The sequence below is a fragment of the Ammospiza caudacuta genome, chromosome 8, assembly GCF_027887145.1.
Source record: "Ammospiza caudacuta isolate bAmmCau1 chromosome 8, bAmmCau1.pri, whole genome shotgun sequence".
NCBI classification, from domain to species: Eukaryota; Metazoa; Chordata; class Aves; order Passeriformes; family Passerellidae; genus Ammospiza; species Ammospiza caudacuta.
Genome location: NC_080600.1, coordinates 40650923 through 40675922, shown reverse-complemented (window position 1 = coordinate 40675922; position 25000 = coordinate 40650923). Strand labels below are relative to the sequence as shown.

General features: G+C 41.8%; 1 protein-coding gene across 2 annotated transcripts in view; it reads left to right on the top strand.

Moving 5' to 3' along the window:
• ZEB2 (zinc finger E-box binding homeobox 2) overlaps nt 1–25000 on the top strand; it is a 113970-nt gene that overhangs the window by 86316 nt on the left and 2654 nt on the right. For both annotated transcript variants that reach the window (XM_058809462.1, XM_058809461.1), the window contains 6 exons: nt 1926–1997; nt 7990–8178; nt 8885–9099; nt 11594–11702; nt 12561–14530; nt 16498–16678. In XM_058809462.1, the coding sequence (XP_058665445.1) occupies nt 1926–1997; nt 7990–8178; nt 8885–9099; nt 11594–11702; nt 12561–14530; nt 16498–16678 (2736 nt within the window). The remainder of the gene's footprint in view (nt 1–1925; nt 1998–7989; nt 8179–8884; nt 9100–11593; nt 11703–12560; nt 14531–16497; nt 16679–25000) is intronic.

Below are 25000 nucleotides of genomic sequence, written 5' to 3'. Positions count from 1 at the left end.
CTGGGAGGCTGCAATAAAAATATCAGATGTGAGGCTGGCTCAGCAGATCAATTATCATAATTGACAACATTTTATTAATACATATTGAACTCCTAAATGTTTTGGACGCAAGATAACCCCGTGAAAATGATCCTCAGAGAGGCAGAATGCCAGATCTGGGAAAAGAATCAAGGCTGGCTTGTCTGCTGTACAGTTTAAACAAATATTTTTCATCTGGTCTGCATATTCTATGCTTTTGTACAAATTTAGCATCTGTTTGTACCTGCATATTTTAACTTAAGAGCTTTCATTAATTTTTTTTCTCTTTTTTTGAGCTTCAAAGCCATAAACATGTATATTTATACCACAGTATTGTACGCTGGTTGTAAAGCTCTGAATTAAGTCATTCTGTGCTTTAGTTTTGATTAGAATGATACAATTAGAACCTGTTATTCTACCAACTAATTACTTGTAGAGTGTGACATCTGAAGAATACTACAAGATTACAATTTTAGGAATGAACTGAGAATGTGCTCTGTTTATATTATTCCCCTATCTTCAGTCAAATCATTGTCATGGAAATGGATTAATACTGGGCCAGTCTCTGTCCTCATCAAAATCTTTCTCACCAAAAAAAAAAGAAAAGAAAAAAGAAGAAAAAGAAGAGCAATAAGAATTTTAATGCTTCATGTATCAATAACATTTTAATAGCATGCTTTGATCTTCTTGCCAGTCTATCACTTGATTGGCCGAGCAGCATCCATCTTCCTGAATCATCATCGACTGGTGTTTGTTTCTGGGAAATTCTCTCCTTTTTTAAAATTTATTTGGTCATTGTTGAACCCCTTCTGGGTGCCTTGTGCCATTTCATTTCTTGCAAGTGCATCTCAGTGAATGATTAAAGGGGATTTTTTTTTTCCACTTAAATCTCAAATACTAAATTCTCTCACTTAAAAAGAAAAGCAAAGGGAGAGGCTGTGTGTTTGTGCATGTCTTCAGATAGGGAAAGGCTGGCATTTAAAAGTTGAAAAGGCAAGAAAGAAATGCTCTGTATCATTTTTTTTTTTTGTGAAAACCTTTTGGAAGGTTAAATCCTAAAAGGGCTGCATGTGTGAATACCTGTTGCACGTGAACTAACAAATTAGCAGCAAGAAACCAAGTTTGACTGGCAGTGCCAGGCAGGCTGAAACATCCAGGAAAATTGTTCTCCCCAGTGATGGAGCCTCTTCTAAAAGCTATTTTATCCACTCTAAACCCCCAGGTTCATGAAAAGTAAACCAATCCATAAAAATAAATCATAAATAATTTTACACATGCCATGCTCATTTGCATGTGAATTAACCCAATTTATGGTCATAGAGACAGACTTTGTCAGTGCACAGAAGATGCAAACAAGTAGTAGTGACAGAAGAGAATTTCCTACATTTGAAGATCTGTCACATTTCTGCACCACTCAATATTAAGACTTGCTGTGCCTCAAACGAGGTTAAAATGACAGCGACAGCTCAGATCAGTGTGGTAATAGATAGATAGAGAGGGAGATACAAGAAGTTGTTACATTTTCCTTCTGCATTTGCATTTTCTTCCAGGTATAGATCTCACAGTGTCTGTTAACTGATTATTTCTTTAAATAAGTAGGGAAACAAAAAGAAGAAGAAAAAAAATCCCTTTTTCTCACCCGACTGCTTATTAGATTTGATATTGGGAAAAGCCCTTGGTTTACTCTGAACAAATAGCTCTGTTTTCCACCGCTCTCTGCCGTGTTTAAAGTAAATAAGTTCTGGTCCCTGCAGCCCTGCTGAACTCATTCTCTCCCCAGAACAAAGCCATTGTGTAGGGGTCCACAAGAGCCCTTTTCTCTCCTTCCCCGAGCGGGATCTCCCCAGCTTTGTGAGCCATCCTCCACCCTGCCTGTGTGCTAAAAGTGTGCATGCTTTGCTCCACAGAAGAAATGAAGGAAGATTATGACACTATGGGGCCTGAAGCCACAATTCAGACCACTGGAAACAATGGTACAGGTAAGGCCTTGCATGGAGTGAGCATCACTTTTATTTGGGTTCACTTAGAGATAGCTGTGCATGAGGAGCGGGAGGGACAAAACGCTCTGTTTCTTGTTTTCAGTTAAAAAGTTGGAAAATAATGATGTAATTCTCCTGGTTTTTAATTCTCCCTCCCAAACTGATAATGAGAGTGCAGTGGCAAATCCATGCAGTGAAGAGTCCTTGCTACCCCTCCTGTGTAGCACAATATTTTAGCCCAACTCCTTGTAGCTGCATCCTTGGGAGTTATTCTCAGCAGTGTGAGGAGATGTTTTCCCAGGCAGGGTGAACCTTGGGTAGTTTAAATTAGCTGGGCCAAGAAACAGAGGCCTTCCAATAAGACTGTATCAAGAGCTTGATGATGAGAATGGGGTGCACCCTCCTTGGCAGCCCCAGATTTGAGCTGCTTCAGAGACTGAAAACATCTTTTCAGCAAGACACTCATAAACCCCTTACATAGATCCACAGACACACACACTTTAAATGCATATTTATGAGATTATAATGTTCCTGGCTAATCATTTGTTGGGGGGTTTTTTTCTCACTTTTAGCATCTCTTTCTTTCCACTCTTCTTAGAAATCAATACATTTGGTGACACAAGAAGTGTGACAGAGATATTTAGCAGGCATCGCCTCTGAGCCATCTCTCTTTTTCTGTAGCAGAGCAAACCAGCAAAAGGTTCCTGTTGCTATTTTCTAATCCAAATGAATTCAGGGATTTACCATGTTCTTTCCAAAGATCCCACTCTCACATCCCCCATCCTCAGCACAGCTGAATGCCATACATCACCCAGTATTTCTTCTGCATTTTGTCACAATTTGAGATGGTGCAGATAGATTTACACAGCTAAAAGGAAGAGTTTTCTAGTGCAAGTACATTTCTATCCATTCCATTATGAGTTTTAGTTCATAGGTAATACTCTCCACAAATATTACTGTAAAAGGTGGTACCAAAGTCTCACAAGGATTTTATTACTCACACTTTCCTGATGTTGGTAACACCCACATAAAACCCCAGTGCTCTTATTAAGCAACACAAGAAATTTACTTTATCATTCTTGAGGGGGAAAATAATAGGAAAATAAAACCGTATCACTGCTTTCTTCATCCATTAGATTTATTATGCATGAAAGGAGGGTGGCACCGAGGCGCAGTTCATCATTACGTATGTACTTAATGATGTTGCTGTGCAGAACTGGATACATATGTATCTCAAAAGCTGATTTTATTTCCAAGAGGCTGCAATAAAGTGACAAATTGTGCTTAGCGCTTGGAGAAACAGGATTTTAAAAGACATCTGATTCGGAAACAAGGTTTGATGGTTATCTGAATTACCATTAGCAGAGCCTTTGAGGTCCCCTATCAGTCCGTGTGACTTCCTTTGCACTTATTTTCCTTGCCATAACAGGCCTTGACTCTTTCATGCTTGCAATGTTGTCGGCTTGAAGGGGAAGACTTCATGTTCTCTTAGTCCCTTCCCATCCAGTATCTGATGTCCTTGTCTTGCAGCTCATCATTGGCCTCACGAAATCACTCTGGGGGTGCCATCGAGCCCCTCTGCCAGCTGTGAATGGGGTCCATGGGGTGTCCTGTCCCTAGTGGAACCAGTTTTCCATGGAAAAAATAAGGGTTACCCCTGCCCAGCTTGATGCCCTGCAAACTCACGGCCTTTGCATTTAGGTGGTCTGCATTTAAAATGCAAAAGCTTCTCTGTGAGTTGTTCCTATCAATTCCTTTCCCAAATGTCCTGTGCAAGTCCTAGGCTCCTCTTTGCTCAGGCTAGGATGGAGGCTTGCTCAAATAACCACCACATGTCACTCTGACAGTGTTTAATTCAAGCCTTTTGTCACTTTTTGAGGTGTTCAGAGCCTCTTTCAGTGGGGCCTGAAGCCTTGTGAGGTTGGGTAGAACATGTTTCTTTAGTTGCTGCAATTTCCATAGACTCTTAAGAGCAACGTCAGATTATTTAGGCATAATAAATGCTCTTATAAATTAAATTCTTGTGCCAATCTTTTCGCCTTGAGAGGGAGATGCCAGGTGACTATGAGTACCTGTAATTTCCTTTATTAGAAGTAAAAGCTCCCCTTCATGCCCTCAACCCTTATTTGACAAGTAAAGGAAAGAAGTCAGTCCCTGAGCTGTTGGAGATGCTTCCTGGATAGTCTGGGAAGTGTTCAAAGTTTTCTTCTTCAGCTTCACTACAGGCTTTGGGCCTGTCTTGAGTGTTGGGCCTCAGTTTTCCCCTGCAGGTTATAGGGGATCTAATGCTGATGTTCAATAAAGGCTGAGACTCAGCCCAATGGAAACATACATCCAACCAGAAAATTTCTGTAGGTGCATACAATATCTGTGGTGCATCAAATTCTCTGCAAAATATTATTAGTAGAGAAAGAAAACTAAAAGAAAAGCTCTCCATTATTAAATTATTATGCTATTGTCAGAGTGGTCACTTCCTATAAGTACTTTAAGAGAAATCTTGTTATCCCTACATTAATCAGCTGCATTTTTATAATGAGCCATGGAGGCTTCATAGTGTAAAAGCAGAAGTGACATTAAGGTGAAAATTTAGGATTTTGGTCCTGCTAAAAGAATTTGTAAATATTTCTGAGGATTTCTGCAATAGGGACTTGCAATGTGATGTTTAGCAGAAGAGCTTTTTAAAAGGTGAATGAGGAAATTCTTATGGTTTATTTTATTCTACCTTTTATGGTTACTGCAACTGGGATGTTTGCAGAGAACAGATTAACAAAAATCCAAGCAAACAAACAGATAAATTTTCCTGGTTTTGATTAGCAACATCTGACAAAATTCAAGTAAAGATCTCTTAACATAATTTAAAGAAGGGAAAGAAAAGCTTTCAGGGGGAGGAAAACAGAACCAAAACTTGGCAGGTTGGAGGACAGGCCGTTTTCAGGCTGTAATCTGTGTGTACCAATGGGGGCCTCTCACTTCCTGGCTAATGAAGGCTGTGGTTTTATTAGCTTTGTTTGCGATTAAGGGCAGCTATCACCATCTCGCAGGACGAGTTCCCACACAAAATAACTGGTCTCCCAAGCTCCTTGGACCTCTCTCCTGCTTTATCTTGAAAGGTCCTAAATGCCTCCAAAGATAGCTTTCCTTAATGTGTTTTATTTTTATGTGACACAGCCACATCAGCTTTTGGAGCTGAAAATATTTCTGCTCTCCAGGCTCCAATAATTAATTTTAAAAAAAGGACTTCTTTGGTGAGGTCACCCACCATAGATCTCACAGGAGGGGATGTGCAGTGTGTGTGCAGTGTCAGCCCACAAGGAGTCTGGGAACATGGCTTTGTGTATGGAAAATAAATCAGGGCATGGAGGGGGGAAGCAAGTCTTCCACCCAGAAGCTGAGAGACAAACCTAATGGTTGTCAGATGGGTCTTTTTAGTACCTCTGGGTGAGCTTCCTGAAGCTGAATTTTCTGAATTGTCAGTAATGCTGGTGGTGAGAAACCAGACCCACACGGACACCCTTGACTATTTGTGTTAATCTGCAGCTTTGCAGCACTGGTTGTATTGTTTCAGTGAAGGGTCTATCAGCTTTTCCACTAAATCCCCTTGTTTTTAGGGGTTTATAATGTAGACGTAAACATTTGCTTTAGCTCCTGGATTGCATGTACAGACATACAAGCTAAATAATCCTGAGAATTAGGAAGCCAAGGCTGGTAATATCGCAGCAGTACTCCACAGCCTGTTGGATCAGCCTCCAGATAGACTTGGGGGCATGAAGGAAGAACCTCATTTTGATTTGAGTTGGGGATGGAAGCTCCTAATATTAACTCTAGGCCTTGCTTGGTAGATTGAATCCTAATCCTATAAATGCAGTTGCAAACTCCAACTACTTTACCTGGGGGACACATGGGACCATCCCATGGAGCCATCCCATTTCTCCTCTCTGGAGAAAAACTCCCTCTCCTTGCTTCACTTATTGGTTCATGGCCTAGATTTGGCAAAATTAAACTTGTTTTCCTTGGGTATATTGCTAAGAGAAGAGAAGGAGTGGAGCTTGGGTAGTGCTAAGCCAGAGGGTAGACCATCTTGTAACACCTGGAAGACCTAGGTATAACAGGGGAATGACAAGTTAGATTTACATCATAAAAAGTAAAGCCTCAGCTGTTTTTTTTTCTGATAAAAACAAGAAGTCCTACACCCTCTGTGATGCTCTTGTGCATAAGGCGTGCTCAGTAACCACCATTTTGTTATATTTCTCTCCCAGAACAACATGGAGGTAAACCACTCTGTCTTCTTGTCCACACACACACTCCCCTTCTCTAGAAGCTGCTTTATTTTGGTGTTGAAAGGGGAGAATTGTTTCTCATGCTAATAACAAATGGTAACTGGAGCTGCAGTAGGACCAAGAGGAACTCTGTGGTGGTGAAGCCATTCCCTACAAAACCACTGTGATAGGAACAGAAGTTTCCTTCCAAAACCAGGGTCCCATGCCCTGTGCCATTTGGTCACTGTCACTAAAATACTGCAGAACAGTTGAGAGGCTGCTCAGCTGGTATGAAAAATAGGGCATATTTGTCTCAGCCAGAGGATTTGATTTTATCGGCTAAAGGGATGAGGTTTACAGAGACGGATATCTACTTTTATCGGTGACGCCGAGATCAGAGCTTCAAATCAGGCACTGCAGGCTCCCACTTGTGCCCCAGTCAGAGGTCATGGCTTATTCTCACTGCCAGCACCACTGCCTTGCATTTTCATAGGAAACTGAGGCAAAGCCTTCACCCACTGCTAAACACCAAGGAGCTGGTTAGTCTCTCATTTCCAGTGGTTAAAACCATAACCCCCTTGATTTCCATGTGTTTACTCCATGTTGCTCCCTGGCTTCACTAACAGCAGAATTGTGCTGTTTAGTATTTTACTTTTACATGAACTCCAGAATAGTTCATGGTGTTTCCTCATTTTCTTATTTCATCTCAGAAATACATTAAAAATTTAATCAATCATAAGTTGTTCCTTTCATTTATGGTCAGTTAAAACCAAGTATCTTTAGTTCCCTGCCACCAACTGTGTCTCTCAAGACTTGTTAATAAACAAAGTAACACAATTCAGAGTAAGAAAATAATAATCTCCTATTTTTTCTTCCTTTCTAGTATAATTATATTATTATTTGTCTATAGTATCCCAGAGTTTTAAGGTCTTTCCTGTAAGCAGTGCTCATACTTGGAGAAGAAAAGCACAATTTTAGTAACAGGATGCTTTGTGGCTGAGATGTATTATGTTTCATGGACACTGCATGGATAATAAAAAATTGAGGTTACATTTAAAGAAAAGAAAGAAAACTCTTGTATGGACTGTCAAAGTGGTTTTGGGCTTGGTGATCCTGTAACGGTTTAAACCATGTGGGTCTATTGCAGAAATCAGGATGCAATAAGTTTTTAAATCAGCCCATTCTCTCATTATAAGTTAATTTTTCAGGGAGGAAAGAAAAAGCAGGAAGATATGAGCAACTTTCTTCTCGTGCCTGACAAAGAGCAGCCTGAGGAAAGACCTGTCTCAGAAAAGTTTGGTCTTTTACTACCTGCAATTGTCATCTCCCACATGGGGACTGTCTCGGGGTCTGTGAGATCCAGGGCCAGCTGAGCTCAGTCCTGTAGGTCTGAGCCAAAAGCTGTGGGACCCCCAGGAGCCCCGTGAATGTTGTTCAGGTTCCAGCAATGAAAGATTACCTGCATTACCCAAGCCTCATAAACTTCTCCTGCTGCCCTGTAGAGCCCCTCGTTCTTGTTAATTTAACTGCCTGCCCTCACTTCCACCCACACTGGTGGAAAGCCCACGTTAATTTTATTGGGAGCTTGAGCAAGGCTGATGGGAGCAAGGATCCAGCTGCAACCCCAGCCTTGTAGCTCCAGTACATCTGCTCAACCTCTAACACTGCTGACCAGCCCAGGCTCTCTGGGACGATACACTCAACCGCCCTTTCTTTTTCCCCCTCTCTTATTTTAGTGAAGAACGCAAATTGCACGTCGGACTTTGAGGAATATTTTGCCAAAAGGAAACTGGAGGAAGGAGATGGGCATGCAGTCAGCATAGCAGAGTACCTGCAGCGCAGCGACACAGCCATTATTTACCCTGAAGCCCCTGAGGAACTGTCTCGCCTTGGCACTCCAGAGGCCAATGGGCAAGAAGAAAATGGTGAGGCTGTAATTCATTTTTAGCCAGTATCCTGACCTCGTGCAGCTGTTGCAATTATAAATGCACTACATGCCTGGGTGTTTACCTTAAAAATTGAAGAACAGCTGCAGTGGCATGGAATTTCATGAGCAAAGATTGGGGCTGTAATTTCAGTGTATTGTGATTTTTTAGTCAGCACATTTGTATTATTTGGTGGGTGAACTGAAGAGCTGAATTTGAACGGGAGAAAGGCTGCTGCTCTGCTTGGGAGTTTGGGAAGTTTTAATAGAGTTTTAATGCAACAAAAGACAGAGTAGCCAGCCTATTGCTCTCCAATGCCTTGATAAATAATTGGAGAAGAGTCAGTAGGAAGGATTCCGTCAATGGCACAAGTAACATAATGAGCTGGGGCTGGAATGCAAATTGCCAATTGATCAGGAAAAGTATTTCTTAGTTTTCCAGCCAGCCAGGTCTGCGGGAGGAGTGATGCCCATAATTAATTTCCCGGCGGGGTCCAGCGCGGGCCCCGCGAGTCTGCCGTGGGCGTGCGCGGGTGCCGGTGCCTCCCGCCGCCGGGTGGAAGCGCCGTCCCTCCCTCCCGGGCAGCAGATTGCGGCGATTCCTCTCATACCATCCCGGGCAATCAGCCCATGAGCTGCCATTGATTTGCTGACCTTTTGGCCTGCCTCTCTCTTCCCCCCCTCCTCTTCCCCATGCCGGGGTGCAGACCTGCCACCTGGAACTCCAGATGCCTTCGCCCAACTGCTGACCTGCCCCTACTGCGACCGGGGCTACAAGCGCCTGACGTCCCTCAAGGAGCACATCAAGTACCGCCACGAGAAGAACGAGGAGAACTTCTCGTGCCCTCTCTGTAACTACACGTTTGCCTACCGCACCCAGCTCGAGCGGCATATGGTGACACACAAGCCAGGGACAGATCAGGTGGGGGGCTGGTTTTAAGTGATTTCTTTCTGTAATAACCCCTTAGAGAAACGATATTGCTTTGATTGGCAATCATTATTAATTTTTCATGGCATTTTGAAGATGCAGATCTTTTAATGGTAATAGCTTTAATTGAGGTCTAAATGATTTTTTGATGGTCTCTTCTAATATGATTTAATAGTCTTATGTTCACGATCGAATGAGTGTGTTAATTTCTAATTTAGAAATTTTATTTGCACTTTAACTTGACTTTAGTTTCGTTTTTATGTTCCTCAAAAAGTGAATGAAACTGTAGCATTTTAATTATACATTATTAAACATCTCAGCAATTTTAATTCCATTTTTCACTAGTTTTACTTTGCAGTGTTGCAAATAGGAGCTCCAAGACATACTAAAAGATCCACTAATATTTTTTCATTACTTTTTGAGTAACCTTTTCAATCACATGAAATTATGCGTATTTTGTGTAATCGTTTGTTAGACATAATTACACATTTTGAGAAGAACTCTTCCGACAGTACATATAGGCTATCATTGTGCCATCATTGTGGTGATTGTGCCACCAGAACTGGGCATTGCTCTCATTTGTATAGCCCCGCAGCGTATCTGCAATAAATCAAAGCCGTTTTTTCCTCGATGGGGTACATGTAATATTATATCAGTGCCACATTTAAGGAAATGCTGGTGTCTCAAACAGGTGACTGAGCTTCCCTAGTGCTCCTAGATGGGCTGGTGATAGACCTGCGCCACAAAATTCTTTATGCACTAGCTGAAAAACTGCTCCTATCTGAAGAATTACTTCTAAAAACCCATCTTAAGGAGGGCTGTAATGGAAACTCAAATGGCGTGGTTAAAAGTTGAATTAATACATGTGTGCATTGTGTCAAATTGTAAAGGCTTTATGCTGTATTTATTTTTCTTAAAAACCTGGAAATCACAATCTGCTGGATTTCTCTGGGTAGGTTTCTCTCAGCAGAAGGTAAATTCAGTTAGGCAAACACACATCTTCCTAATCACACGATTTTTGCAATTAGCATTTTTAAGAGAACCGTATCTTTTGCTTGATCTTAAATCAATATAAATGACTCCAGAGCGCTTTCTCCTTTCTTTCCTTCCCATGGCTTTTCCAGGAGACAAACACATTTTCCCATGTATATTTTTCCTAACCTGATCCACTGCAAGGTTCTTTCTTTATGCCTCGTATCATTAAAAACGCCAGGGGAGGGAACAAAACCCGCCTGGATATTTATCCAACGTAACTGCCTGAAATTTCACATGTGAGAGCGCGCTGGTACTGGCGCATTATGAATGGTAGCTTTGGTGTTGAAAAGTCCCCTCATTTGCTCATGGCATTTACAATTAGTAAATTAAAATGATTGTATCATATTAACAGTGGCACAACTAAAGTTTATAGTAGTCCTCGGAGGGCGATGGGGGGAGACAAAACAGCTGTTGCTGTTTGTTTATGCAACTCAGCAACATATGAGCGCGGGTCCCTCAATGGCGCGCGGCGGGCTGGGCTCTGCTTGATCTTTGAAGGTTGCTGCTGTTTGAACAAACCTCCCTGTGTCCCATGTAACACCATCTGTCTCGCCAGGAATGTGGGAAGAGGCAGCACACCCTCGCAGTTGTCATACCGTTTCGGCGCTGCCTTTTTTTTTTTTTTCCCCTTCCTTTTTTTTCCCCCTCCCTGCTCCTGCAAAAGGCTTTTGTGTCGTGGTTGCCTGCAAAAGGCTGACCTCCTACCTTGAGCATCCAGAGTGGCTACATGATTATCAAGATAATTATTATTTTTTAATTAATTTTTTTTTTCCTCTCCAAATTCAAAGTCACGGGGCTTTCCTTGCTTGTTGCAAAAAGGTCAGCTTCCTTTGATTATATCTCTACACCCCTTTTAACTTTCAACTTTCCCTTGCCCCTCAGAAGAGCACCAGGGAAAAACATGGCATGAAAGGTAGCTCAAGACCTTCCTGCTGTTCTGTGATTTTAAAAAGCATTTCCAGCAGCAGCTTATGCTGAAGATGCAGTCTCTCCTGCTTGATAATGAATTAAATCTTACACGAAATGCCACTAACAACAGTGTTTCTCTCTTTCCTCCACATGCAGTAAACAGAATTTTTAAACAAGCTGAGTCCCACATGTTCAGAATCTGCTAGGAATATTAAGAGCCACAAATCTTCTTATAAAACTGTTTCTCTCATCGTGAGATACCTTAAAGCAACACATTTCTGATGAGAGACTTAGGAAATAATTCCAAAGCAAATATCGAATGCTCATGTGAAAGTACTTTCTCATTTGTTTCAGTTTACTGCCAACATTTTGATTTTTATTGCAATGCTGATGAGACAAATAAATGTACATGCAGACCTTTTGGTCCGCTTGACGAATTCAGAGTCACATTAATTTAATTTTTGTTTTTTGAGCTTGAAATTCATGGCTTCTCTTGCATAAAATTCATGTTGGTATCTCTTTTGTTTTCTTCTTTTCCTCCCAGCACCAAATGCTGACCCAAGGAGCAGGCAATCGCAAGTTCAAATGCACTGAGTGTGGCAAGGCCTTCAAATATAAACACCATCTGAAGGAACACCTGCGAATTCACAGTGGTGAGTAGCGGAGGTGCTGGTGTGCTCATTTGCATTTTGTTTAATTAGCTGAGTTTTAAAGACTGCTTAAAATTTACACAGTTCTGCTTCTGGCTTCTTGGAGCTACCAAGGTATTTCATAAGTGATATCTGAGTCATCCTCATTTATCATGCTGTTAATACCACGGTCTTGCTAAAAGATTTGGAAATAGTAAAGCTTCCTGCAAATAATATAGATTGTTTGGCAGTTTGAGTTCAGAAGCGTTCATTCATTGCTGTGCAGCGGGAGCCTGAACAGTCCATTATATTTTCCAAAATAAAAAGTCCCCCTGAGTGAAATACAACTCATATTCTCAGATAACAAGAAACTGCCAAGCCTCTCAGATTGAATGACTTGGGCATTTTGGCTCTCCTACTTGATGCAGAATTGAGCACACAAAATGTCACCAGGCTCAGCCCAGGCACAAACTGACGTGGAAATTCTAACATCAGGACTCAGTTTCTCATACTGGTGCTCATACCCGGTAAAAATTCCATTCTGGGGGAGAAAAAAATATAAAAGAAGCAAATCAAATTTGAACAGTCTAAATTTAATTTGACTCTCTTCCCTACAGGGTGCTTACCTGTGATTTGCCTTGGTCAGTCTGGAGCCAATCTCACACTTTAATGGCTTTTGCCAGTTGGAGATCCTGGGCCCAAACTGACCTCAAAACCTGTAGAAAGAGGAGGGTAAAGCAGTGGTGGTGTGTGGCCATGTTCAGAGAATTAATATTTCCTTCACTAGTAATCATTGGACGATCAGTTAGATACCAAATGCAACCTCTCACTATTATAGCAGCAAGAATGATAATTAACATTTGGTTCTAATTATCATTTTAGGTGAAAAACCATATGAGTGTCCAAACTGCAAGAAGCGTTTCTCCCATTCTGGCTCCTACAGTTCGCACATCAGCAGCAAGAAGTGTATTGGTTTGATCTCTGTAAATGGCAGAATGAGAAACAATATCAAGACGGGTTCTTCTCCTAATTCTGTATCTTCCTCTCCTACTAATTCAGCCATCACACAGCTGAGAAACAAGCTGGAGAATGGCAAACCACTTAGTATGTCTGAGCAAACAGGCCTACTGAAAATTAAAACAGAACCACTAGATTTCAATGAGTACAAGGTTCTTATGGCCTCACATGGGTTTAGTGCAACTAGTCCTTTTATGAATGGTGGACTTGGAGCAACCAGCCCCTTAGGAGTTCACGCGTCTGCTCAAAGTCCAATGCAGCACTTAGGTGTAGGGATGGAAGCACCGTTGCTCGGGTTTCCTGCGGTAGGCAGCAATTTAAGCGAGGTGCAGAAGGTCCTACAGATTGTGGACAACACGGTTTCCAGGCAGAAAATGGACTGCAAGGCTGAAGAGATCTCCAAGTTGAAGGTTTACCACATGAAGGATTCATGCTCTCAAGCTGAGGAACAAGGAGTTACCTCCCCCAATATTCCCCCCGTGGGTCTTCCAGTAGTAAGTCATAATGGTGCCACTAAAAGTATTATTGACTATACATTAGAGAAAGTCAATGAAGCCAAAGCTTGCCTCCAGAGCTTGACCACAGACTCGAGGAGGCAGCTCAATAACATTAAAAAAGAGAAGCTGCGAACCCTAATAGACCTGGTAACTGAAGACAAGATGATAGAGAACCACAATGTATCCACTCCATTTTCATGCCAGTTCTGTAAAGAAAGCTTTCCTGGTCCCATTCCGTTGCATCAGCATGAGCGTTACCTGTGTAAAATGAACGAAGAAATCAAGGCAGTCCTTCAGCCTCATGAGAACATGGTTCCCAACAAACCTGGAGTGTTTGATAAGCAAGCCCTCTTGCTGTCATCAGTACTTTCTGAGAAAGGAATGACTAGCCCCATCAACCCATACAAGGACCACATGTCTGTACTTAAAGCATATTATGCTATGAATATGGAGCCCAACTCTGATGAACTACTGAAAATTTCCATTGCTGTTGGCCTTCCTCAGGAATTTGTGAAGGAATGGTTTGAACAAAGAAAAGTCTACCAGTATTCAAGTTCCAGGTCACCATCACTGGAAAGGGCCGGTGCCAAGGTGGCGCTGGCTGCCACCAACAACACTCCCACTAAAGACTCTTTGTCAGCCAGATCTCCAATAAAGCCTGTGGACTCTATAACTTCACCATCTATAGCTGAACTCCATAACAGTGTTACTAATTGTGATACTCCTCTCAGGCTAACAAAACCTCCTCATTTTACCAATATTAAGCCAGTTGATAAATTGGACCACTCTAGGAGCAATACTCCTTCTCCTTTAAATCTTTCTTCCACATCTTCTAAAAACTCCCACAGTAGTTCTTACACTCCAAACAGTTTCTCTTCTGAGGAGCTTCAGGCTGAGCCATTGGACTTGTCTTTACCAAAACAAATGAAGGAACCCAAAAGTATTATAGCCACAAAGAACAAAACAAAAGCTAATAGTGTAAGTTTAGAACACAACAGTGTTTCTTCATCATCTGAAAACTCAGATGAGCCGCTGAACTTGACTTTTATCAAGAAGGAGTTTTCTAATTCAAATAATCTGGATAAAAGCACTAACCCAGTATTTGGTATGAACCCATTTAGTGCCAAACCTTTATACACAACACTTCCACCACAGAGCGCATTTCCCCCAGCCACTTTTATGCCACCAGTTCAGACCAGTATTCCTGGGCTGCGACCATACCCAGGACTAGATCAGATGAGCTTCCTACCACATATGGCCTATACCTACCCAACTGGAGCAGCTACTTTTGCCGATATGCAGCAAAGGAGAAAGTACCAGCGGAAACAAGGATTTCAGGTAAATGGTTTCAACTGTTTTCTGCTTTGAAAGGCTAGAATTTAGTATTTTGTGATGTGTCCTCTTAGAGAGGAAAAAGCCCAAAGCTATAATCAACGTTTCCAACAAAATTAGCAGAGTTTATTTAAGTCTGAATTTGTAAAGACACGGTGCAATAGGAAAATAAACTGCAGTTAACTTCAGAGTACCTCTACTTGGATTCAGGAGTAGTACCAATTACTTTGAACAGGCATAATGATCTTTGTTCTGTTAAGAGTTCAGCCATTTCTTATTAGATTTGTATAGCAATATAGTAATAATATTGATGATGTCCATAAAAAGTTGTATCCTAGAGAAAAAAAAGAAAGAAATTTTGTAGGGAAACTTATCTCTCCAAGGCATAACTACATTTCATCACAGAGAAAAGGAGCAGTGGGAGACCCCTTTGGAGTCACCTCCACACTCAGGCACAAAGTTGAATGCCTCTAAGCAGATGTCCATAGACCCTCATAGATACTATAAACCATTGAAAGAGATTCCTTCCTTATATTTTTGGGGGATTGTTCACCCACTATTCATGAGAAAGTTGTCCTCTTCTCATGAATGTCAGAGGGATGAGAAATGTTGACCCATAGCTCCTTCCTTTGGGCCACCCACTAGTCTCCCAGACTCTTAGTCCTCTAATCCTGCCAGTCATCTGGAACAGCTTTGAAAAAACTCCAGAGATTAAATTAAATTATTTGGAGAGGTAGCAGCCAGGGCTGTTATTTACAGACAAAGTCTTTCCCTGGACATGTAATCTGGGTCAGCACTTCTTCGTGCCCAGGTACAACCCTTAATTCTTCTCCAGAGTCAACACAGGTGTAGCAAATGATTTTGTCCCTTGCATGCCTGCAGTGAAGAGCAGCTCCACATAAGTCTGGTACTTTTATAGTCTTTTGCTGGGTGTATTCAGCTATAATGTACAGAGTTTAGTTAAATGAGATTAACTGATTAGAGATTAATAATTTTTTCTTACATTTGCGCCTGTTCCCCCATGTCCTATTACCGTCCATTAGTAATTTTACTGACTAGTAAATGTTTTATAGTTTCAAATGTGAAAATCAGGTATGGTTTTACATTACAGACTGTAATCCCTCTTTGCACAATAGGAGCATAAATAGCACTGCACCTCCATAACAGCTGTTCCACTATTCCAATTTACAGTACATCTGCCCTCTTTGTAAATGTATTTAAGCCTATTTAATCTTCTCTAATATTAATTAGTGCAAACCTAGTCTAAGAAAACTGAACTGTGTGATAGCAAATGGAAATGTATGTTATCATGCAAGTTTGCACTCTCTTTGGATCGAGACAAAATAAATATCAAGAAATTTAATAATTTACTGATCCACATTCATTATTGCTTAATGCTGAAGGCTGTTTTAACATAGATAGAACATTGATAAAAAGTGTTATTAATATTCCCTATTTCAAATTACAAAATTAAATATAAAAATATAGCTTGAGGCCTTTAGTCGGGAGACATACATTTAAATGGATTGCATAATAATAACATTTGTACCTAAATATAAAATTCAATTAAAACCTTTCTACAGATACAGAATACACCCAAGTTTTGGAATTTTGAAAGGAATGATCCCTTAGCTGTTGCTTACATTTACCTCTGTAAAATAACACAATACCTTTTGCTGGCCACAAAGAGCCTCCCCTTCACACTTTCTTGGAAATATTTAGTGCTGATGTGGTAAATACTGTTGGTTTGTGCAAACCACATTACTGCAGAGTGCTCAAAGACAGAAAGTTGGTTTGAGGCATGGAAGTAGAAGGCTCCTCATTATTTCCATACTTTCCACCAGCTGTACTTTCATTATTCATATTCCTAAGCTAAGAGGGACCACCAAGGAATGATTGCAACTTGCCAGGGGTGGTTGGCGGGCAGGGTTGGTGGCGGGAGCGGCTTTTGCTGACGAGTGGCTCCCTCACAGGGAGAATTGCTTGATGGAACCCCAGACTACATGTCCGGCCTCGACGACATGACGGACTCCGACTCCTGTCTGTCCCGAAAGAAGATCAAGAAGACAGAAAGTGGCATGTACGCGTGTGACTTATGTGACAAGACATTCCAGAAGAGCAGTTCCCTGCTGCGACATAAATACGAGCACACAGGTAGGGCACGCCAAAGGCAGGGTTGAGGGTCATGCTTTGTTCGTCACAGTCTTTCATGAGTACATTTGTGCAGTGCTGAGGCTTTCAAAAAATCATTTTTCTCTGTTCTGGCTTATTTTTTAATTTTTTCTTGATGGTTGTTATGTGGTTAAGGACAGTTGGGTGTGATGGGGTAAATTGGTAAGTGTTGTGGCAATCATCTCCCTCTATCAAAGTGACCCAAAGCACTCAGAAACAATTGCAACTTGGTCAACAAAAAATCTGGCATGGGAAGGAAGAGTGACAGTGTATTTCTTGTTTCTTAGACACTATCTGACCCTGCTCCATTTAATCCAATAGGAAAAGGGCCACTGACGTTAGCAGCATGAGAGCTGGCTCTGGCCAAGTTATCTGAAAGTCAACAGCTCAGGGGGTTTCCTCTCGCAGTGATTTTGCACACCAGCAGCACAAATAGGTTGCAGTTCACTTTTTCACTTCCCAGTTAATGCCCAGGGAAGGTTCCCTTCTTTCCTGAGTAGGAAGTGATTTTTGTCTAGTTCAAGGAAGCTTGCCAAAGCTCACCACGCACTGTCAGCTTAAAAAATGCTTTGGTTTGAAAAAGACCTTCTATCACACCTATGCTGGCCATGGTTCCCGTTACAAACAGTGCTCCCTTCCCTCTGTCAGCCAGGACAGAGCTCTCTGAGGGCCACACATTGGCTCAGCATGTTTCAGTTAGGGGAAAATGGGACCGGAGCTTCCCAAATAATAGAGATATCAAGTTATGTTGGACAAAGGGAATGTGAATTATCATCTGAATTATTGTGCAGCAGGACATAAACCAAACTCCAACTTCCTAGAGTTAGAAAAAGTTTACTCAGGAGGAAACTTGCCTTAACTTTGAAAGCTGAGTCTCGCTTCAGGAAATGAAGCAAGTCACATCATCCTTCAATCTCACCATGTGAGGGTAAAAACCTTATACCTCTCTATTAATACATCTTCCAGGCCCCACATAACCCTTTGGCTTTTCACAGATGAAAAATTTACAATTCTGAAGTGGACGGTGCCTTTTAAACAAAATCCTTTACTTTGTTATTTTTCCTTCTTATACTTTTCTTCCAAATTTTAAGCTAATCCCACAATGGAAAATACAAAAGGAAGTTAAAATACACGTGGGATTAGGAAAGAAAATTAAAAGCAACATTTTGGACTGGATCAGCCAGTTCATTGGCAGAATGTGCTTCCCACTACATTATTCAGATCAAATTGTTTATTCAGTAGAAGGAGCTTTGAAGGCTTTACGTCCCTGCACCTTTCCTCTCCTGAATGATTTTATTACAGCCATCTGCAAACATTATGGTTTACTACACTACTACTGTAAAGCTCTTATGTTAGAACTGGCCTTCATATATATCAGGATCTGGACATATGGTTGAATCCCATAAAGTTGGTAGTCCATAAGGTCGACAGACATATGGTTGAAAGGCTGAAAATTTGACAAGCTGAAATGTGTGCAATCACCTTGATTTGCAAAATAAACTGCATTTGTAATAGCAAAAATATGTTATGGTCTTGAAGTAGCATGGGAACCTACTGCCTAGAAAAATGCCACACAGCTGCAACGTGGGGACTCCTCTCCTGCCTCTTTCCTTTGTCCCTTTTTGCTTCTCAACTTCACGTCCATCAATTTTATGGGACTCAGCCTTATGATCCAGAACATGTATAGGGTGTCAGATTTAATACGTTAGAGCTGCAGCACACCATCAGGCTGGAGCCTGGCATTTAGGGACAGGAAGGATGGTCTTGTGGCAGAGGCACAGGCACTGAGAGCATTGCACTCTCCCCTGCCTCACCACAGACTTCCTCAGTGAATTGCAGCAAATTGCTTCAGCTTTCTCTCACCTTCGCCCATCTTTGAACCATGGGGAAATGATACCAGCCCGCCTCTCTGGCGTGTTGTAAACATTAATTCATGATATCCTGTGATGGAGCTCGCTGGATAAAGAGGGAAGTACTGTTATCAGGGAAGTGTTTTATGGAGCCTCAGTGCATCACGTTAGTGTTTGAGTGGGTGGGAGTTCTGGAGGGCTTGGCTGGGCCAGCCCCAGCACCTCATGCACAGCCTTCAGGAGGCACACTGCACTGGCACTCTGGCTGATGGCTCAGGTGCCCCTTAAGTGAATTTCAAATTAATTTGATAGTTTCTGGCAGAGTTTGTAATTGCATTAATAACATAGGTGTGAAACTGCAGTCCATGTTCAGTGGAAGGAACCGAATTGAAAGTAACACCCTCTTCTGCCTTCGGGGTCATTGTAAGAGCAGGCCCAGGTTTTTCAACCAACTTTTTGAAACCTAAAAATGAGAAAAAAAGCCTTTTTTTTTTTCTGAGGGTGTTGCTGTTGTCTGAGCAGCTGTTCATGACCTGTTGTAGCTTCATTAAAAACTTGTTTTAGGAGGAATTGGAACGTTTTCTGTCTTTCCTGGAGAAGCACAAATTAATGGATGTTGTTAGTAACAATCTCCTTTTTTCTGTGTAAAAAGAATATATGTGTTTTATTAAAACTTTAGGACAATCAGTTTTTATTTGTCACCCCTTCTCAAGATCTGTGTATCTATTGCAGCTAGTGATAGAACAAGGGTTAAAAGAGTCAGACAGAAACCCCTAAAAATTTATCACTGAGAAATCATTTGAGGCAAAACATTGACAAGTAAAACTGCATAAGCTGTTTGAATCATTGTTAATCAAGTGTTGTAAAGGAGAAAACAGGAATTTAGGCATTGAAGTGGAGTTGAGTTTCTGTGCCAGGGCAAGAGGAATAGGGTTTGGCCAGTTCTTTTTGTCAACCCAAGAACTTTTGGTAGGACCATGCAGCCAGCCATAGGACAAAGAGCTCTCTGATTACCTCTGTACACCATGCCTGCCACAGCTGGAGCACAGTAGAAAAAGGGCCACAAATTTCACAATCCATAGTTTTTAATTTGTGCAGTATTGGTGGTATTCTGTAATAGCTTTCAGCTTCATGGGGAGAAGGAAAATTTCTTGTGTTACTGCAATGAGTGAATTGCATTGGTTCTGGCTCATCTGAAATTTAGTGTAGAGGCCAGTGTTCGTTGCAGAACCAAATTCTGACAATTTAATTTTGGGATGCCATTGAATTTTGAGAGAAGTTACGTGTTCCTCTTAGAGTCTGAGCTTCAAAAGGTCCTGTTTGCTAAAGACAGGGGATGCAGGGCTGTAATTAGGGTGCAGAGCATGGCAGGTAGCACAGGCATTCAGTGCTCACATGGTTTTCCTGTGGAATCTTACAGACCCATCCTAATTTGGACAGGCTGAAATTAGTTGAGCCAATATGGGATGTGTCTAATCTCAGATTTTTCCAAGCTGCTTAGCACAAGGTTCAAGACACTTTCCTTATGAAAGGCGAAGAAGGTGGTTGCCTTCACGGCAAAGCATGGGCGCTTTGGCGAGCAAAAATTTCTTGGTGCTGCTGATAAGGAGGGAACCCAGGAGTGGGTGAGTGAGCAGGGGAGCAAACAGAAAAATGGAGCATCTAGAAATACAGAAATATCCTGGCTCCTGGTCCAGTGGTGGAGGAGTAAAGTGAAGGTTAATGTTTGCTCTGCCCTCGTCAACGCCCGTGTCTGCCACACACCAGCTTTGTTGTAGCTTCACAGGGGAACTCTCAGCGTGCCTGCTCTGCAACAAAAGCTGGAAACAGTTTTTCAGAATCCTACCTAGAAATTTAAAATCCTTTCATTGTTGTTCTATATTACATCATATTCTATTTTATTACTTGTGTGGGCTGTCGAGGGCCTCATAGCTGTGCTAGGGCTTTCATCCTTTCCTTTTCCACTGTATATTTTATTAAGACCTCTTTTTTATTTTTGTAGCTTTCATGCTGATGCAAGCACTAGTTTTATTTCGAGATTGATTCTGTAAACTAAATATTGTTCTTGAGCCTGGTAGCAAATCAGCTCTCTTTGGCTAGTATTTTGAATTCCCAGCTTGGGAGTTTTCTTTATTTAGAGCTTGATTCATAAAAAATTTACATGCTATTTAAAGGTTATTTTTTCTTGCTTTACTCTGATACAAGTTTATAATTCCCCATTTTACACTCAAATACAGGAAAAAAAAGGATATATTCTATGTTTGTGTCTGCAGACAAGGTCTCCTATTGAAAAAGAAACAGGTGCAGCTTGGGCAATTATATATAAATTGCATTTATCTTGCACCTTTGACCGCTTTGCTATGCTCTGGCCACTAATCCATCTCCATTGGGACTACATCTAACATCCAAACCCCCGAGCAGCTTCAAAAGAACTGCCTTAAAAAACAATAAAAAACACACTGTCACAAGAATGTTTCCTTCTTTCCTCCAAAGAGTGGAATTTCTGTTTGGCCCCCTCCCATGGAAAAGAGACCCACTTGCCTTAGGCAAAGGATGGGTGATATTTAGTCTGGGACCAGTGACAGCTTGTGATCTGATGTCTTGTGACTTTTATACCACTGCAAATGGGAAATGCACAGCTTTTCAGTCAAAGACTTTTAGCCCAGGAAGATTGAGATACTTACTATCAGAGATTTTTTGCTGTTGTTGTCTTGTTTTGTCAGAAATGCAATTTCAGAGACTTTGCAAACAGATTAGTTACAACTTCCCCTCTGCAGACTGAGTGTGGGCCCCCATGGGAACCTGTGTTTTGCAATGAAGCAAAAAAGGCCCAAACATTTCTTCTGGATATTTGATAGAGATTTATCATTTAATTTCATTGCAAAATGTGTCATCTACATCACTTACCCATCGGATGAAACACAAGAGTTTTGTGAGCCCTCCTGTGAGCTCCCTTGGGTCCATCTCTCCTAGCTCCATCCCCCATGGACGACACACGGGATCTCAGATGGGATTGGACACAGCCTGTGGGGTGGGATGTCAAATCTGCTTCCTTTTGACTTATCTCTGCTCCCATGATGTTATGAACATTGTGGCACTGCATGACAGTGCTCTAGGACAAGGTGATGGCTTCAAAATGAACAAGAGTGGCTTTAGATATTAGGATTTTGGATATTAGGGAGATATTGTTAGATATTAAGAAGAAAGTCTTCACTGTGAGGGTGGTGAGGCTCTGGCCAGGTTTTATGGGGCTTGGAGCAACCTGGGCTAGTGGAAGGTGTCCTTGCCCATGGCAGGAGATGGAATGATATGGGCTTTAAGGTCCTTTCCAACCCAAACCAGCCAGGGATCCTATGGTTTCCTAAAGTTGTAGGTCCTCCTCATCCACCTACAATTGCAGACTTACCCCCATCCCCAGTGTAAAATACCTTAGCCCAGTTTTGTTTTATGACCTACTAACACATTGTAGGGATTAAACACTCATTTTAAACGGCTGCAATACTGGGTTTTGCACATGAGGGGAGGAAAATAATTCTGCAAATGTTCGGAAACCTGATACATTTAAAAACATATTTCAATTAGTGTTGTAACAGCTGCACACTGAGCGCTGCTAAGGTATGTTATGTGGTGTCTGAACAAAGAACTTTGCCCAAGCTGTCAGGTTCCCTCAGATCAAAACTGAGGCCTTGATATGGCCTTGTGGTAGACTAAATAGCTCTAGCATTGCCTTTTTAGTGCTAACATAAATTAATATGAAAATATGAAGTATTTTCATCTGTTCATTTCTAAATTAATTTATAAAATATGGATGATTCCCTGCCAGGCTACATCTGTGTGTGGCACGAGTGCCGCGTGCAAGGGATGAGCAAAGCAGGCAAAGACTGAGGGATGAGCACATCAGCCAGGCTTTGGGAGGGAGGGTGGAGGCAAGTCTGGATGAGAGCATGGAGGTGGTTGACTTCTGTTTGAGGAAAGGAAAAATGGATGGAGCACAACTGTGGGGTGAGAATTGTAGATAGAATGGTTTGCGTTGGAAGGAACCACTAAAAGTCATCCAGTCCCTGCAATGACCAAGGAAACCTTCAACTAGACCAGGCTGCTCAGAACCCCATCCAATCTGACCTCAAGTGTTTCCCGGGATGGGACAGAGCAGATGTAGTGGGCATCAGATGTTGTGTGCCATAAAAAAAATCAGGGAATTTGAAGTAATGGAGAAGTGATGGTGGAGAAGTGGAATAAGGCAAGGGTTGGGCTTGTTGATGTTAGGGAAAAGTAAGTCAGAGGGAGGGACTGAGATAATGTGGGCAGTTCAGTGAGGAGGACACTAAAACGGCGCTGAGGAAAAGCAGAAAATCTGCAAGGAGCAAAAAAGAAACAAAATTAGCAATTATTAGGTACTAACAAGGGGATGTCAATGTGCTGCTCTGAGGGTAATCAGCAGGACAAGTGGGTCAGGGCAGAGGTTCATCCCTTGGGTGTTGGTGGTGCTGGGAAAGCTCCCACCTCACCCGTGAGGGTTTTCCACTGGCAGCGCTGGGTTTGAGAGCGCTTAGGCTGAGGGTGCTTTGGGATTTTAAGCTAATTTGAGTAAGTGACTTGATCGTGCTTAAATCTCCTGAGCTAAGACTCTGGGATTTCCCCTTCATGGCTAAACTCGTGCCCTGAATCGCAGGTAGCTGACTCCAGCTCTGGATTTGGTGCACCCCTAGGTCAAGGCTGGAGGTTCGAAGCCAAAATACATTTATAGCTCAAAGCCCAGAGTTTTCTTTGAGTCTGACTTTAAACCAACTGGTTAAATTGGCAGAAATGCAGATTTAGAAAACAGTTCACGCAAGTAATGCTGCTATAGTTTGAATTTTCAATTTTACTATAAAGAGAAATAAAGGAAAAAAAGAAACCTTGTATGCGTGCAGACCTAGGAAAATCTCTTACAAAGAAATGCAGTCTGAGCCCTAATTTCCAGGCATCTACTAGTTTCCCTGTCACTTGGGTTACTTTAGCTGTGGTTTCTCCTGTATTTTCCTTGCTGCCAGATCTCCCCTTCATTTCATAACACAATTTTGGCTTCCTTGAGGATTCGTTAATCACACCTTATTAAATGTGAACTTTCACAGTGGGACTTGAAGGTAGCTGTGACTGGATAGAAAAAAAATTTAGCATAGTCCTTGGTATTCATTCTTAACAAATTTGCTATGAAAGTGGAATTTTTTCTTTGCCTGGCTTTCCGTGCTCTCATGTCCCAGGGAAAAAATCAGATCAGGTTCATAAAGGAGCAGCTTGAGTTTTCCTGGAAGCTGAGATCTTTCAGTGATCTGAAAGCATTTATATTTTTTCCTGCTGGATTTCTTCCATGCTGGTGTTTCCTAGCCCTTTGCTCTTGGCTGGCAGTCCACCATACTCATCCTCTCCCTGCTTCTGCTTCTTTAAAATTAAAGAAACACCACAATTTCACAACTGACAGGATGGAAGGGCTCTGGAGTGAAGTTTATTCCTGTTCTGGTCACATGCTGCATGAGCTAAGTATGATAAATACGCTCAAGGAATCACGCCAGTTCACTAATAAGTTCCTAATGATCTGCTCTAGCAATAGGACATGCAAAGCAGGGATCCACATTTCAGGCACCAAATACCAGCATTTTAATACCCATGAAAAATCGCATGAAATATAAAATAATGACCAACTGGCACCATACCTACCTTCATGGTTGCACCACCCAGCTGAATGACACTTAGATTATAATTTGACATTTCCAAAATTAAAAAAAAAAAAAAAAATCGACTGAAGGTACTACTGTTTGATTTTATTTTTTGCCTTCTGCAATCTAAGTTTGGTGATCGGTCTTCACTAATTCCAATCTTTGCACCATATGTTATGTCTGGATATCTCACGGTTGCATCATGCTTTGCTGAGTTTTGTCGTGTGGCATCATGCTGACAAGTATTTTTTGTCAGCTCTATTTTGGAATTAAGCTTTCAGTATGGCAGTTCTGGAAGGTGTTGAAGGCATTCCTGTGCTATTTGTGGCCTGGGATCAACCAGATGTGTTTAGGCTTGGCACTGGTTTTGAGTTTCAAACATTGGTTCGAAACTGTCTGAAATGCCAAAGGAAATACTGTTTTCTGCAGCTTAACACCACTTTAGCACTCAGCGAGTGGCTGACAACATTTTATTTAGAAACCCCTTATGCTTCTGTGGCAGATGTATGTATTTGTATTTGCTCACGTGGTGGGGGAAAAACGTCTTTCTGTCCTTGAGGGCTTCCTCCTGCAGACAAGAGTTGGCAGAGGGTACCCTGGGGTGGTTTGGGGTGGGCCCAGCTCAGGTCCTCCTGCCAGCAGCAAATCCCTCATGGACTCAGTGAGTCCCAGCTCTCTCTTGCTGTCACCAGACAGGCCAGGAGCATCCCTAGGGAATCCGTGTTGGCTCACCTTGGGGTGCTGCAGGTGGGGAAGGG